Source organism: Artemia sp. Qi Xiang Cuo, chromosome 8 (assembly GCF_049724085.1).
Source record: "Artemia sp. Qi Xiang Cuo chromosome 8, ASM4972408v1, whole genome shotgun sequence".
In the NCBI taxonomy this organism is placed as follows: Eukaryota; Metazoa; Arthropoda; class Branchiopoda; order Anostraca; family Artemiidae; genus Artemia; species Artemia sp. Qi Xiang Cuo.
The window spans coordinates 13,210,309-13,227,839 of NC_142801.1; the positions used below are offsets into that span (position 1 = coordinate 13,210,309).

General features: G+C 33.8%; 1 protein-coding gene across 1 annotated transcript in view; it reads left to right on the forward strand.

Moving 5' to 3' along the window:
- Ack-like (activated Cdc42 kinase-like) overlaps window positions 1–17,531 on the forward strand; it is a 96,730-nt gene that overhangs the window by 43,910 nt on the left and 35,289 nt on the right. The window contains exons 7-8 of the mRNA XM_089092858.1: window positions 14,385–14,661; window positions 16,473–16,722. Coding sequence (XP_088948984.1) covers window positions 14,385–14,661; window positions 16,473–16,722 — 527 coding nt within the window. The remainder of the gene's footprint in view (window positions 1–14,384; window positions 14,662–16,472; window positions 16,723–17,531) is intronic.

The window sequence follows — 17,531 nt, forward strand, 5'->3', positions numbered from 1 at the left end:
AAAGTTCATGTGGAGTCAGATTTTACAAATACTTAGATTCAGCTTTCAAAGTTGATTAAAGTCTCCTGAGCTTAAAGCTCAATTGAAATCTCATTAAAGTGGTTGTGGATCGGGACTTGACAAGCACCAAGATTAACCTTTAAAAGACTGTTAAAGTCTCATCAACTTCAAACTCCATTAAAATCTCACTAAAGTCCATGTGGAGTGAGATTTTACAAATACTTAGATTCAGATCTAGAAGTCGATTAATGTCTCTTGAGCTTAAAGCTCCATTGAAATCTCATTAAAGTGGTTGTGGATTGAGACTTGACAAGCACCAAGATTAAACTTTAAAAGACTGTTAAAGTCTCATCAACTTCAAAGTCCATCAAAATCTCACTAAAGATTTCAGGTTTCACAAATACTTACATTCAGCTTTCAAAGTTGATTAAAGTCTCCTGAGCTTAAAGCTCCATTGAAATCTCATTAAAGTGGTTGTGGATTGAGACTTGACAAGCACCAAGATTAACCTTTAAAAGACTGTTAAAGTCTCATCAACTTCAAAGTCCATCAAAATCTCACTAAAGATTTCAGGTTTCACAAATACTTAGATTCAGCTTTCAAAGTTGATTAAAGTCTCCTGAGCTTAAAGCTCCATTGAAATCTCATTAAAGTTGTTGTGGATTGAGACTTGACAAGCACCAAGATTAACCTTTAAAAGACTATTAAAGTCTCATCAACTTCAAAGTCCATCAAAATCTCACTAAAGAGTTCAGGTTTCACAAATACTTAGATTCAGCTTTAAAAGTTGATTAAAGTCTCCTGAGCTTAAAGCTCCATTGAAATCTCATTAAAGTGGTTGTGGATTGAGACTTGACAAGCACCATGATTAACCTTTAAAAGACTGCTAAAATCTCATCAACTTCAAAGTCCATTAAAATCTCACTAAAGTCCATGTGGAGTGAGATTTTACAAATACTTAGATTCAGATCTAGAAGTCGATTAATGTCTCTTGAGCTTAAAGCTCCATTAAAATCTCATTAAATTGGTTGGGGATTGAGACTTGACAAGCACCAAGATTAACCTTTAAAAGACTGTTAAAGTCTCATCAACTTCAAAGTCCATCAAAATCTCACTAAAGTTCATGTGGAGTCAGATTTTACAAATACTTATATTCAGCTTTCAAAGTTGATTAAAGTCTCCTGAGCTTAAAGCTCAATTGAAATCTCATTAAAGTGGTTGTGGATCGAGACTTGACAAGCACCAAGATTAACCTTTAAAAGACTGTTAAAGTCTCATCAACTTCAAAATCCATTAAAATCTCACTAAAGTCCATGTGGAGTGAGATTTTACAAATACTTAGATTCGGATCTAGAAGTCGATTAATGTCTCTTGAGCTTAAAGATCCATTGAAATCTCATTAAAGTGGTTGTGGATTGAGACTTGACAAGCACCAAGATTAACCTTTAAAAGACTATTAAAGTGTTATCAACTTCAAAGTCCATCAAAATCTCACTAAAGATTTCAGGTTTCACAAATACTTAGATTCAGCTTTCAAAGTTGATTAAAGTCTCCTGAGCTTAAAGCTCCATTGAAATCTCATTAAAGTGGTTGTGGATTGAGACTTGACAAGCACCATGATTAACCTTTAAAAGACTGCTAAAATCTCATCAACTTCAAAGTCCATTAAAATCTCACTAAAGTCCATGTGGAGTGAGATTTTACAAATACTTAGATTCAGATCTAGAAGTCGATTAATGTCTCTTGATCTTAAAGCTCCATTAAAATCTCATTAAAGTGGTTGTGGATTGAGACTTGACAAGCACCAAGATTAACCTTTAAAAGACTGTTAAAGTCTCATCAACTTCAAGGTCCATCAAAATCTCACTAAAGTTCATGTGGAGTCAGATTTTACAAATACTTAGATTCAGCTTTCAAAGTTGATTAAAGTCTCCTGAGCTTAAAGCTCAATTGAAATCTCATTAAAGTGGTTGTGGATCGAGACTTGACAAGCACCAAGATTAACCTTTAAAAGACTGTTAAAGTCTCATCAACTTCAAAATCCATTAAAATCTCACTAAAGTCCATGTGGAGTGAGATTTTACAAATACTTAGATTCGGATCTAGAAGTCGATTAATGTCTCTTGAGCTTAAAGCTCCATTGAAATCTCATTAAAGTGGTTGTGGATTGAGACTTGACAAGCACCAAGATTAAACTTTAAAAGACTATTAAAGTCTCATCAACTTCAAAGTCCATCAAAATCTCACTAAAGATTTCAGGTTTCACAAATACTTAGATTCAGCTTTAAAAGTTGATTAAAGTCTCCTGAGCTTAAAGCTCCATTGAAATCTCATTAAAGTGGTTGTGGATTGAGACTTGACAAGCACCATGATTAACCTTTAAAAGACTGCTAAAATCTCATCAACTTCAAAGTCCATTAAAATCTCACTAAAGTCCATGTGGAGTGAGATTTTACAAATACTTAGATTCAGATCTTGAAGTCGATTAATGTCTCTTGAGCTTAAAGCTCCATTGAACTCTCATTAAAGTGGTTGTGGATTGAGACTTGACAAGCACCAAGATTAACCTTTAAAAGACTATTAAAGTGTTATCAACTTCAAAGTCCATCAAAATCTCACTAAAGATTTCAGGTTTCACAAATACTTAGATTCAGCTTTCAAAGTTGATTAAAGTCTCCTGAGCTTAAAGCTCCATTGAAATCTCATTAAAGTGGTTGTGGATTGAGACTTGACAAGCACCATGATTAACCTTTAAAAGACTGCTAAAATCTCATCAACTTCAAAGTCCATTAAAATCTCACTAAAGTCCATGTGGAGTGAGATTTTACAAATACTTAGATTCAGATCTAGAAGTCGATTAATGTCTCTTGATCTTAAAGCTCCATTAAAATCTCATTAAAGTGGTTTTGGATTGAGACTTGACAAGCACCAAGATTAACCTTTAAAAGACTGTTAAAGTCTCATCAACTTCAAAGTCCATCAAAATCTCACTAAAGTTCATGTGGAGTCAGATTTTACAAATACTTAGATTCAGCTTTCAAAGTTGATTAAAGTCTCCTGAGCTTAAAGCTCAATTGAAATCTCATTAAAGTGGTTGTGGATCGAGACTTGACAAGCACCAAGATTAACCTTTAAAAGACTGTTAAAGTCTCATCAACTTCAAAATCCATTAAAATCTCACTAAAGTCCATGTGGAGTGAGATTTTACAAATACTTAGATTCAGATCTAGAAGTCGATTAATGTCTCTTGAGCTTAAAGCTCCATTGAAATCTCATTAAAGTGGTTGTGGATTGAGACTTGACAAGCACCAAGATTAACCTTTAAAAGACTGTTAAAGTCTCATCAACTTCAAAGTCCATCAAAATCTCACTAAAGATTTCAGGTTTCACAAATACTTAGATTCAGCTTTCAAAGTTGATTAAAGTCTCCTGAGCTTAAAGCTCCATTGAAATCTCATTAAAGTGGTTGTGGATTGAGACTTGACAAGCACCAAGATTAACCTTTAAAAGACTGTTAAAGTCTCATCAACTTCAAAGTCCATCAAAATCTCACTAAAGATTTCAGGTTTCACAAATACTTAGATTCAGCTTTCAAAGTTGATTAAAGTCTCCTGAGCTTAAAGCTCCATTGAAATCTTATTAAAGTGGTTGTGGATTGAGACTTGACAAGCACCAAGATTAACCTTTAAAAGACTATTAAAGTGTTATCAACTTCAAAGTCCATCAAAATCTCACTAAAGATTTCAGGTTTCACAAATACTTAGATTCAGCTTTAAAAGTTGATTAAAGTCTCCTGAGCTTAAAGCTCCATTGAAATCTCATTAAAGTGGTTGTGGATTGAGACTTGACAAGCACCATGATTAACCTTTAAAAGACTGCTAAAATCTCATCAACTTCAAAGTCCATTAAAATCTCACTAAAGTCCATGTGGAGTGAGATTTTACAAATACTTAGATTCAGATCTAGAAGTCGATTAATGTCTCTTGAGCTTAAAGCTCCATTAAAATCTCATTAAAGTGGTTTTGGATTGAGACTTGACAAGCACCAAGATTAACCTTTAAAAGACTGTTAAAGTCTCATCAACTTCAAAGTCCATCAAAATCTCACTAAAGTTCATGTGGAGTCAGATTTTACAAATACTTATATTCAGATTTCAAAGTTGATTAAAGTCTCCTGAGCTTAAAGCTCAATTGAAATCTTATTAAAGTGGTTGTGGATCGAGACTTGACAAGCACCAAGATTAACCTTTAAAAGACTGTTAAAGTCTCATCAACTTCAAAATCCATTAAAATCTCACTAAAGTCCATGTGGAGTGAGATTTTACAAATACTTAGATTCAGATCTATAAGTAGATTAATGTCTCCTGAGCTTAAAGCTCAATTGAAATCTCATTAAAGTGGTTGTGGATTGAGACTTGACAAGCACCAAGATTAACCTTTAAAAGACTGTTAAAGTCTCATCAACTTCAAAGTCCATCAAAATCTCACTAAAGATTTCAGGTTTCACAAATACTTAGATTCAGCTTTCAAAGTTGATTAAAGTCTCCTGAGCTTAAAGCTCCATTGAAATCTCATTAAAGTGGTTGTGGATTGAGACTTGACAAGCACCAAGATTAACCTTTAAAAGACTATTAAAGTCTCATCAACTTCAAAGTCCATCAAAATCTCACTAAAGATTTCAGGTTTCACAAATACTTAGATTCAGCTTTCAAAGTTGATTAAAGTCTCCTGAGCTTAAAGCTCCATTGAAATCTTATTAAAGTGGTTGTGGATTGAGACTTGACAAGCACCAAGATTAACCTTTAAAAGACTATTAAAGTCTCATCAACTTCAAAGTCCATCAAAATCTCACTAAAGATTTCAGGTTTCACAAATACTTAGATTCAGATTTAAAAGTTGATTAATGTCTCGTGAGCTTAAAGCTCCATTGAAATCTCATTAAAGTGGTTGTGGATTGAGACTTGACAAGCACCATGATTAACCTTTAAAAGACTGCTAAAATCTCATCAACTTCAAAGTCCATTAAAATCTCACTAAAGTCCATGTGGAGTGAGATTTTACAAATACTTAGATTCAGATCTTGAAGTCGATTAATGTCTCTTGAGCTTAAAGCTCCATTAAAATCTCATTAAAGTGGTTGTGGATTGAGACTTGACAAGCACCAAGATTAACCTTTAAAAGACTGTTAAAGTCTCATCAACTTCAAAATCCATAAAAATCTCACTAAAGTACATGTGGAGTCAGATTTTACAAATACTTAGATTCAGCTTTCAAAGTTGATTAAAGTCTCCTGAGCTTAAAGCTCAATTGAAATCTCATTAAAGTGGTTGTGGATAGAGACTTGACAAGCACCAAGATTAACCTTTAAAAGACTGTTAAAGTCTCATCAACTTCAAAATCCATTAAAATCTCACTAAAGTCCATGTGGAGTGAGATTTTACAAATACTTATATTCAGATCTAGAAGTCGATTAATGTCTCTTGAGCTTAAAGCTCCATTGAAATCTCATTAAAGTGGTTGTGGATTGAGACTTGACAAGCACCAAGATTAACCTTTAAAAGACTGTTAAAGTCTCATCAACTTCAAAGTCCATCAAAATCTCACTAAAGATTTCAGGTTTCACAAATACTTAGATTCAGCTTTCAAAGTTGATTAAAGTCTCCTGAGCTTAAAGCTCCATTGAAATCTCATTAAAGTGGTTGTGGATTGAGACTTGACAAGCACCAAGATTAACCTTTAAAAGACTGTTAAAGTCTCATCAACTTCAAAGTCCATCAAAATCTCACTAAAGATTTCAGGTTTCACAAATACTTAGATTCAGCTTTCAAAGTTGATTAAAGTCTCCTGAGCTTAAAGCTCCATTGAAATCTCATTAAAGTTGTTGTGGATTGAGACTTGACAAGCACCAAGATTAACCTTTAAAAGACTATTAAAGTCTCATCAACTTCAAAGTCCATCAAAATCTCACTAAAGATTTCAGGTTTCACAAATACTTAGATTCAGCTTTCAAAGTTGATTAAAGTCTTCTGAGCTTAAAGCTCCATTGAAATCTCATTAAAGTGGTTGTGGATTGAGACTTGACAAGCACCATGATTAACCTTTAAAAGACTGCTAAAATCTCATCAACTTCAAAGTCCATTAAAATCTCACTAAAGTCCATGTGGAGTGAGATTTTACAAATACTTAGATTCAGATCTATAAGTCGATTAATGTCTCTTGAGCTTAAAGCTCCATTAAAATCTCATTAAAGTGGTTTTGGATTGAGACTTGACAAGCACCAAGATTAACCTTTAAAAGACTGTTAAAGTCTCATCAACTTCAAAGTCCATCAAAATCTTACTAAAGTTCATGTGGAGTCAGATTTTACAAATACTTAGATTCAGCTTTCAAAGTTGATTAAAGTCTCCTGAGCTTAAAGCTCAATTGAAATCTCATTAAAGTGGTTGTGGATCGAGACTTGACAAGCACCAAGATTAACCTTTAAAAGACTGTTAAAGTCTCATCAACTTCAAAATCCATTAAAATCTCACTAAAGTCCATGTGGAGTGAGATTTTACAAATACTTAGATTCGGATCTAGAAGTCGATTAATGTCTCTTGAGCTTAAAGCTCCATTGAAATCTCATTAAAGTGGTTGTGGATTGAGACTTGCAAGCACCAAGATTAACCTTTAAAAGACTATTAAAGTCTCATCAACTTCAAAGTCCATCAAAATCTCACTAAAGATTTCAGGTTTCACAAATATTTAGATTCAGCTTTCAAAGTTGATTAAAGTCTCCTGAGCTTAAAGCTCCATTGAAATCTCATTAAAGTGGTTGTGGATTGAGACTTGACAAGCACCATGATTAACCTTTAAAAGACTGCTAAAATCTCATCAACTTCAAAGTCCATTAAAATCTCACTAAAGTCCATTTGGAGTGAGATTTTACAAATACTTAGATTCAGATCTAGAAGTCGATTAATGTCTCTTGAGCTTAAAGCTCCATTAAAATCTCATTAAAGTGGTTGTGGATTGAGACTTGACAAGCACCAAGATTATCTTTAAAAGACTGTTAAAGTCTCATCAACTTCAAGGTCCATCAAAATCTCACTAAAGTTCATGTGGAGTCAGATTTTACAAATACTTATATTCAGCTTTCAAAGTTGATTAAAGTCTCCTGAGCTTAAAGCTCAATTGAAATCTCATTAAAGTGGTTGTGGATCGAGACTTGACAAGCACCAAGATTAACCTTTAAAAGACTGTTAAAGTCTCATCAACTTCAAAATCCATTAAAATCTCACTAAAGTCAATGTGGAGTGAGATTTTTACAAATACTTAGATTCGGATCTAGAAGTCGATTAATGTCTCTTGAGCTTAAAGCTCCATTGAAATCTCATTAAAGTGGTTGTGGATTGAGACTTGACAAGCACCAAGATTAACCTTTAAAATACTATTAAAGTCTCATCAACTTCAAAGTCCATCAAAATCTCACTAAAGATTTCAGGTTTCACAAATACTTAGATTCAGCTTTCAAAGTTGATTAAAGTCCCCTGAGCTTAAAGCTCCATTGAAATCTCATTAAAGTGGTTGTGGATTGAGACTTGACAAGCACCATGATTAACCTTTAAAAGACTGCTAAAATCTCATCAACTTCAAAGTCCATTAAAATCTCACTAAAGTCCATGTGGAGTGAGATTTTACAAATACTTAGATTCAGATCTAGAAGTCGATTAATGTCTCTTGATCTTAAAGCTCCATTGAAATCTCATTAAAGGGGTTGTGGATTGAGACTTGACAAGCACCAAGATTAACCTTTAAAAGACTGTTAAAGTCTCATCAACTTCAAAGTCCATCAAAATCTCACTAAAGATTTCAGGTTTCACAAATACTTAGATTCAGCTTTCAAAGTTGATTAAAGTCTCCTGAGCTTAAAGCTCCATTGAAATCTCATTAAAGTGGTTGTGGATTGAGACTTGACAAGCACCAAGATTAACCTTTAAAAGACTAATAAAATCTCATCAACTTCAAAGTCCATAAAAATCTCACTAAAGATTTCAGGTTTCACAAATACTTAGATTCAGCTTTCAAAGTTGATTAAAGTCTCCTGAGCTTAAAGCTCCATTGAAATCTCATTAAAGTGGTTGTGGATTGAGACTTGACAAGCACCATGATTAACCTTTAAAAGACTGCTAAAATCTCATCAACTTCAAAGTCCATTAAAATCTCGCTAAAGTCCATGTGGAGTGAGATTTTACAAATACTTAGATTCAGATCTAGAAGTCGATTAATGTCTCTTGATCTTAAAGCTCCATTAAAATCTCATTAAAGTGGTTGTGGATTGAGACTTGACAAGCACCAAGATTAACCTTTAAAAGACTGTTAAAGTCTCATCAACTTCAAAGTCCATCAAAATGTCACTAAAGTTCATGTGGAGTCAGATTTTACAAATACTTAGATTCAGCTTTCAAAGTTGATTAAAGTCTCCTGAGCTTAAAGCTCAATTGAAATCTCATTAAAGTGGTTGTGGATCGAGACTTGACAAGCACCAAGATTAACCTTTAAAAGACTGTTAAAGTCTCATCAACTTCAAAATCCATTAAAATCTCACTAAAGTCCATGTGGAGTGAGATTTTACAAATACTTAGATTCGGATCTAGAAGTCGATTAATGTCTCTTGAGCTTAAAGATCCATTGAAATCTCATTAAAGTGGTTGTGGATTGAGACTTGACAAGCACCAAGATTAACCTTTAAAAGACTATTAAAGTCTCATCAACTTCAAAGTCCATCAAAATCTCACTAAAGATTTCAGGTTTCACAAATACTTAGATTCAGCTTTCAAAGTTGATTAAAGTCTCCTGAGCTTAAAGCTCCATTGAAATCTCATTAAAGTGGTTGTGGATTGAGACTTGACAAGCACCAAGATTAACCTTTAAAAGACTGCTAAAATCTCATCAACTTCAAAGTCCATTAAAATCTCACTAAAGTCCATGTGGAGTGAGATTTTACAAATACTTAGATTCAGATCTTGAAGTCGATTAATGTCTCTTGAGCTTAAAGCTCCATTAAAATCTCATTAAAGTGGTTTTGGATTGAGACTTGACAAGCACCAAGATTAACCTTTAAAAGACTGTTAAAGTCTCATCAACTTCAAAGTCCATCAAAATCTCACTAAAGTTCATGTGGAGTCAGATTTTACAAATACTTATATTCAGCTTTCAAAGTTGATTAAAGTCTCCTGAGCTTAAAGCTCAATTGAAATCTTATTAAAGTGGTTGTGGATCGAGACTTGACAAGCACCAAGATTAACCTTTAAAAGACTGTTAAAGTCTCATCAACTTCAAAATCCATAAAAATCTCACTAAAGTCAATGTGTAGTGAGATTTTACAAATACTTAGATTCAGATCTAGAAGTCGATTAATGTCTCTTGAGCTTAAAGCTCCATTGAAATCTCATTAAAGTGGTTGTGGATTGAGACTTGACAAGCACCAAGATTAACCTTTAAAAGACTGTTAAAGTCTCATCAACTTCAAAGTCCATCAAAATCTCACTAAAGATTTCAGGTTTCACAAATACTTAGATTCAGCTTTCAAAGTTGATTAAAGTCTCCTGAGCTTAAAGCTCCATTGAAATCTCATTAAAGTGGTTGTGGATTGAGACTTGACAAGCACCAAGATTAACCTTTAAAAGACTGTTAAAGTCTCATCAACTTCAAAGTCCATCAAAATCTCACTAAAGATTTCAGGTTTCACAAATACTTAGATTCAGCTTTCAAAGTTGATTAAAGTCTCCTGAGCTTAAAGCTCCATTGAAATCTCATTAAAGTGGTTGTGGATTGAGACTTGACAAGCACCAAGATTAACCTTTAAAAGACTATTAAAGTGTCATCAACTTCAAAGTCCATCAAAATCTCACTAAAGATTTCAGGTTTCACAAATACTTAGATTCAGCTTTAAAAGTTGATTAAAGTCTCCTGAGCTTAAAGCTCCATTGAAATCTCATTAAAGTGGTTGTGGATTGAGACTTGACAAGCACCATGATTAACCTTTAAAAGACTGCTAAAATCTCATCAACTTCAAAGTCCATTAAAATCTCACTAAAGTACATGTGGAGTGAGATTTTACAAATACTTAGATTCAGATCTAGAAGTCGATTAATGTCTCTTGATCTTAAAGCTCCATTAAAATCTCATTAAAGTGGTTGTGGATTGAGACTTGACAAGCACCAAGATTAACCTTTAAAAGACTGTTAAAGTCTCATCAACTTCAAAGTCCATCAAAATCTCACTAAAGTTCATGTGGAGTCAGATTTTACAAATACTTAGATTCAGCTTTCAAAGTTGATTAAAGTCTCCTGAGCTTAAAGCTCAATTGAAATCTTATTAAAGTGGTTGTGGATCGAGACTTGACAAGCACCAAGATTAACCTTTAAAAGACTGTTAAAGTCTCATCAACTTCAAAATCCATTAAAATCTCACTAAAGTCCATGTGGAGTGAGATTTTACAAATACTTAGATTCAGATCTAGAAGTCGATTAATGTCTCTTGAGCTTAAAGCTCCATTGAAATCTCATTAAAGTGGTTGTGGATTGAGACTTGACAAGCACCAAGATTAACCTTTAAAAGACTGTTAAAGTCTCATCAACTTCAAAGTCCATCAAAATCTCACTAAAGATTTCAGGTTTCACAAATACTTAGATTCAGCTTTCAAAGTTGATTAAAGTCTCCTGAGCTTAAAGCTCCATTGAAATCTCATTAAAGTGGTTGTGGATTGAGACTTGACAAGCACCAAGATTAACCTTTAAAAGACTATTAAAGTCTCATCAACTTCAAAGTCCATCAAAATCTCACTAAAGATTTCAGGTTTCACAAATACTTAGATTCAGCTTTCAAAGTTGATTAAAGTCTCCTGAGCTTAAAGCTCCATTGAAATCTCATTAAAGTGGTTGTGGATTGAGACTTGACAAGCACCAAGATTAACCTTTAAAAGACTAATAAAGTCTCATCAACTACAAAGTCCATCAAAATCTCACTAAAGATTTCAGGTTTCACAAATACTTAGATTCAGCTTTCAAAGTTGATTAAAGTCTCCTGAGCTTAAAGCTCCATTGAAATCTCATTAAAGTGGTTGTGGATTGAGACTTGACAAGCACCAAGATTAACCTTTAAAAGACTGTTAAAGTCTCATCAACTTCAAAGTCCATCAAAATCTCACTAAAGTTCATGTGGAGTCAGATTTTACAAATACTTATATTCAGCTTTCAAAGTTGATTAAAGTCTCCTGAGCTTAAAGCTCAATTGAAATCTCATTAAAGTGGTTGTGGATCGAGACTTGACAAGCACCAAGATTAACCTTTAAAAGACTGTTAAAGTCTCATCAACTTCAAAATCTATTAAAATCTCACTAAAGTCCATGTGGAGTGAGATTTTACAAATACTTAGATTCAGATCTAGAAGTCGATTAATGTCTCTTGAGCTTAAAGCTCCATTGAAATCTCATTAAAGTGGTTGTGGATTGAGACTTGACAAGCACCAAGATTAACCTTTAAAAGACTGTTAAAGTCTCATCAACTTCAAAGTCCATCAAAATCTCACTAAAGTTCATGTGGAGTCAGATTTCACAAATACTTAGATTCAGCTTTCAAAGTTCATTAAAGTCTCCTGAGCTTAAAGCTCCATTAAAATCTCATTAAAGTGGTTGTGGATTGAGACTTGACAAGCACCAAGATTAACCTTTAAAAGACTATTAAAGTCTCATCAACTTCAAAGTCCATTAAAATCTCACTAAAGTCCATGTGGAGTGAGATTTTACAAATACTTAGATTCAGCTTTCAAAGTTTATTAAAGTCTCCTGAGCTTAAAGCTCCATTAAAATCTCATTAAAGTGGTTGTGGATTGAGACTTGACAAGCACCAAGATTAACCTTTAAAAGACTGTTAAAGTCTCATCAACTTCAAAGTCCATCAAAATCTCACTAAAGTCCATGTGGAGTGAGATTTTACAAATACTTAGATTCAGATCTAGAAGTCGATTAATGTCTCTTGAGCTTAAAGCTCCATTGAAATCTCATTAAAGTGGTTGTGGATTGAGACTTGACAAGCACCAAGATTAACCTTTAAAAGACTGTTAAAGTCTCATCAACTTCAAAGTCCATCAAAATCTCACTAAAGTTCATGTGGAGTCAGATTTCACAAATACTTAGATTCAGCTTTCAAAGTTCATTAAAGTCTCCTGAGCTTAAAGCTCCATTAAAATCTCATTAAAGTGGTTGTGGATTGAGACTTGACAAGCACCAAGATTAACCTTTAAAAGACTGTTAAAGTCTCATCAACTTCAAAGTCCATCAAAATCTCACTAAAGTCCATGTGGAGTGAGATTTTACAAATACTTAGATTCAGATCTAGAAGTCGATTAATGTCTCTTGAGCTTAAAGCTCCATTGAAATCTCATTAAAGTCCATGTGGAGTAAGACTTGACAAAGACCTAGATTAACCTTTAAAAATTCCTTAAAATCGCGTGCGAGTCTTATTAAAGTCCATGTGAAATGAGATTTTATAAACACCTAGATCTAGCTTATTTCTAAAGGATTATTACAATTATTATTTCATTTGCTGTTGTTATTATCACGTTCTTGGCCTAATAGTATTTTTTTTTATTCCTAAATTCGCGGCGCCAGGTGCTTTTTAGTAGCTAATATGCCGGTATTCTTTTACCACTAATAGCGGCACATTCAGTAATAAAATGTCATCGTTTTCTTTTCTTCTATTCTGTTATGTGCCGTCCCATCACGAGTTTTCAAATTTCTGTTAAATCTTCTTCTGAAGGATTAAACGCAGGAACTTTTAGGGATAATGTCCATCATTATTCCAAATCGATCGGTATCGTCAAACGAAGCTTTTGTTCAAATACTCGACTCTTTGTAAAGATTGACATTTGCCCCCTATAAGGATCAAAATATAGAAGTTGAAATTAAGCTAAATTTAGGATTGTTGAGAATATATAGGATAACAACAACTTTTGAGGCAGGTAAATTTTACTGCCTTTCATAGCACCTCTCTCACGGGGGGGGGGGGGTTAATCCCCTCCCCCAAAATGTTTGTCCGATTCGTAAAAAATGGAACAAAAATAAATATAAACATATTTTTGATGCGTTTTTTAAGTTTTTAAACTCATCAAAAAGGTTCCAGACCTTACAGTTTGCACAAAATCAAAGGAGAGTGCCCCCTGGTCCATCCCAACGAATGGATGGGATAACTGCTCTATCACTGGTCGTTGATTATTGTATGAAGTACTAAATTGTACCTCTGAAAATATTTTATTTGTTATATCGACAAAAATAATGCTTGCTCTGAAAATGCATGTACAGTATAGATATTATAATCCTTCCTTTTAGCCATCTACCTTATTATAATCCTTATAATTATAAGATTATATATTATAATATATAATATATTATAAGGATTATATATTATAATCCTTCCTTTTAGCCATCTACCTTATTATAATCCTTATAATTATAAGATTATATATTATAATATATAATATATTATAAGGATATATTATAATGCATATATTATAAGGATTATATATTATAATCCTTCCTTTTAGCCATCTACCCTAACCACGCACATATTGACGCAACCTGCTCTTTCCTTTGGAAGGAGGGGTAAGGTGGCAAAAAAAAAATTAGGAGAGGGAAGGGGGAACATGTTCGGAAAAAAGGGTTCCATCAGAAAAGTATACTATGTTTTCTAAATGCTGCGGAATTTTGCCATTTTTGTGTATTTTGAGCTTCACATGAGCATCGGGAAGGGAAACAGAGCCTTGCGCGTGCTCGTAAACATGTTTCCTTTCGAACTATTCCAAAAAAAAATGTAATTTATCAGCTTGCCTTGACGTATACAACATAAGGAAACTTTTCTCTCCATAAAGGAATGTTCAAAGCATGTGTTTGTAATACACGTGCCTGTCGTTGGCATTTAAAGATACGATTCCTGTCTGGGACCGAATATGAAGGATTGCTCTTCTAATAAATGTTCAAATAGTTGCCTTAATTCCCAGTACATAGCTTATACCTAGCTGCCAAGTACATTGCTTATATCTGAATGCTCAATGACCTCGAATGACCCTTGGTTATTTGTTTGGTGTTTGTAATTTTTTTTTAATTTAATAAATTTTTTAATTGAATTTTTTTAAATTTTCAATACATTTTTTTTAATTGTTTGAACAAAAAAGAAGAAAGATAAATGCTTTAAGCCTTTTTTATATAAAGCAGAATCTTTTAAAATTCAGCCAAGGAGTCGAGTTTGTGTTCTTACATTTTTATTTATTTTTTCTTCAATGTCTGGGTCTCTTAAAAAAAGAGAGAGGTCTATTGAATAAAATTTATGGAATCTAACATTGTTCTAGGTGTGCACCCGAGTGTATCAATTTCCTTCGTTTTACGTCTGCCTCTGATGTTTGGGCGTTTGGTGTAGCCTTATGGGAGATGTTTTCATATGGATTTCAGCCCTGGGCTGCCTTAACAGGTCAGCAAATCTTAGAAGCAATAGATGAGCCACATTACCAGCGTTTGGAACAGCCTGAGTGCTGCCCAAAAGAGCATTATTCTATTATGCTGAAATGCTGGCAACATGACGCCTCGAAAAGGCCTAAGTTCTCAGACTTACTGTCCATTCTGCCTGAAGTAAGTAACAATTATCTCTTTTATTTCAAGATCTAGTTGCCAAATTATCGAATATGTGAACTGCCTTGTAGGCTATTAGTCCTTTACCTAATTTTATCACTACTATCTAGCATCTTTGGAACGTTGGTTGAAGGTTTGACACAACACCCTCGTGAATTAGTTTCTAGACGGATGTGCAATACTAGTTGAAGCTGTTTTTCAAGTATCCTTCGCTGGCAGTGCTTTAAGTACTATTTGGCAACTTAAAATGTTCTTTAATTCAAGATTGAAGATTCAAATTGTTTGTGATTCCCCATCTTAGAACAGCAATTCTGTATACTCTTTGAGAAAGGAGACTAGGGGAGAACGGACTTTATGCTTTTTTTGGTCCCTAACTATGTTGGCTACCCTGAGAGATCATCTAGAAGCCGAAAAACGTAGAGGCAAAAAACTAGAAGCCAAATTTTCTGGAAAAGATATGTAAATTATATATTCATTTGCATTAAACTTGGGTCAAATATGACTGGCCGAAGAACGTCACCACTCCTGTTCATTATGTTTTGAATATTAAATTCTGCAATGGTTCAGCTAATGGTTCAAGCCTATTACAGTTACCTTCGATAATATTTATTCGAATCAAAAGGTGTTTTGAGGGAAAAAGCTTGAATTCGAGTCCGAGCAACATTAGGTCAATCAAATCTTCAAATTTTACCTCAAGTACTTGTCAAGATTCCTAAAATCGCCACTTGATCTTGTTATTTTTGACTAGCACAACTCAGATTAAAAGAGGGAAGAAGAAGACGATCTCTTGAAAGGCTCTTCTGGATTAAATATTTAATATTTTCTTTGAGATATTGGTTTTCTTTGATATTGATCCACAAATTTGCGAAATATTAAATATTTAATCCAGAAGAGCCTTTCAAGAGATCGTCTTCTTCTTCCCTCTTTTAATCTGAGTTGTGCTAGTCAAAAATAACAAGATCAAGTGGCGATTTTAGGAATCTTGACAAGTACCTGAGGTAAATTTGGCTTCTAGTTTTTTGCCTCTACGTTTTTCGGCTTCTAGATGATCTCTCAGGGTAGCCAACATAGTTAGGGACCAAAAAAAGCCTAAAGTCCGTTCTCCCCTAGTCTCCTTTCTCAAAGAGTATACAGAATTGCTGTTCTAAGATGGGGAATCGTGAACAATTTGAATCTTCAATCTTGAATGCGTGGGCTTGACCTAAACATAGAACATTTGACATAAAAAATAAGTATTATAATAAAGATAAATTGAAGGGTACAATTTTTAAATTAAACATTAAATCATATATTGTTTGGATAAGCTAACACAGAGGGAAGTCTTCTCCCCCCGTCTCCCTGGGTATATGGGATAGCCGATATATACGGGATGACTAATCCGGGTCCCGCTACACTGTAATTCGATAGCTTTTCGTAATTCGTTTGATCCGAATCACAGACTTTTATTGCAATTGTGTGAATTGTTGTGTAGTGCTTGGTTAGTGTGGTTGTTTCTTCTTTTTTATCCTTCTTCTTCTTCTATTTATTAGTTTTATCGTTTCTTCTTCTTTTTCCTCGTGCTCTATAGTGTAACATTTTTGTGTTTCTAGTGAGTAATAAAAATAATTATTTTTATTACGACTATTAAGCTTTTCCTTTTCAGTTGTTAATGAAGTAAGTCGAACTTAGTGAACCAGAATTAGCTTTCTTATATGCCAAATCGATTTCTTATTTCCTTCTTTATATTTCTTTATTATTATATTTTTATATTTATTTTATATTATTTTTGAATATTTATTATTCAAAAATGTAGAATTTATTTGTTGTTTTAGTGCAAACCAGAACAAGTTCAAGCTGTGGGTGATTTTCAAGAAGAGCCGGGAAGAACGAGACGAGATCAGTTAATTTATAAAACTGGGGACGTTATCACAGTCCTAGATAAGCGACCTTTGGTGGATGTTCACAATTGCTGGAAAGGGGTGTTGAACAATGGGAAAGCGGGTCTTTTCAACCCAGCATATACAGTGACATATATTGGCACAAATTTACCATCAATAAAATCTAGCAGTTTCTCAAGAGGAGGTAAGTCTATCTGACTATTATAGAGATTTTTGTCAAACTAAGTTTTGCAGATCACCTGCTGAAACTCAACACGCTGTGTAGATTCTTTCAGTCCTTGGGGTATTTGGCTCTCAAATTGTATTTGGATCTCAACATACTTAGAATTTTCTGTATTTGGCTCTCACCATACTTAGAAGTTTTTAGTTCTTCTTCTATGTAACAGCAGGCGGGCTTTTCAGTGATACTATTTAGCCCTTTTCCTTTTGCTTCACTCTGTGGGCTACAGAGCTACTGGCTTGATTGCCTCATATTTATTAGATAATTTCAGATATCTTTCAGTAGATCTTTTGACTCTAGGAGTTCAATTATGAGATGATATATTTCGATTTATATGCTCTGTGTGCAGGTATAATTGGCTAGGCTCTTGGCTGATAGTGAGATTTTGTGGTGTTTGAAGCATTTTAACAGTTTACAAAGCAAGGTATGTTGTGCAGACATCAGTCTGCACAGACGTTTAAAAAAATTCACATTCGATATTCTTTTTCCCTGTAGAAACGGTTTAACTTATAAACTTAACTTGCCAGATCGATTTGTTCAACCTTTGGGTATTTGGCTCCAAAGCTTTATTTGGCTCCCAACATATTTAGAATTTTCTAGTTTTGAACAAAATCACTTGAATTCTTTTTCTCTTGTAGAAATCGTTTCTCTTGTAAACTCAAAACGCCAGATTTGAGCATACAACTATTAGTTTCTTGTTGTTGATCCCCCTTCTTCAGTGTAAAACCTTGTTTTATACCCCCCTTACCGCAAAGGCTTTGGACTGTATGCAC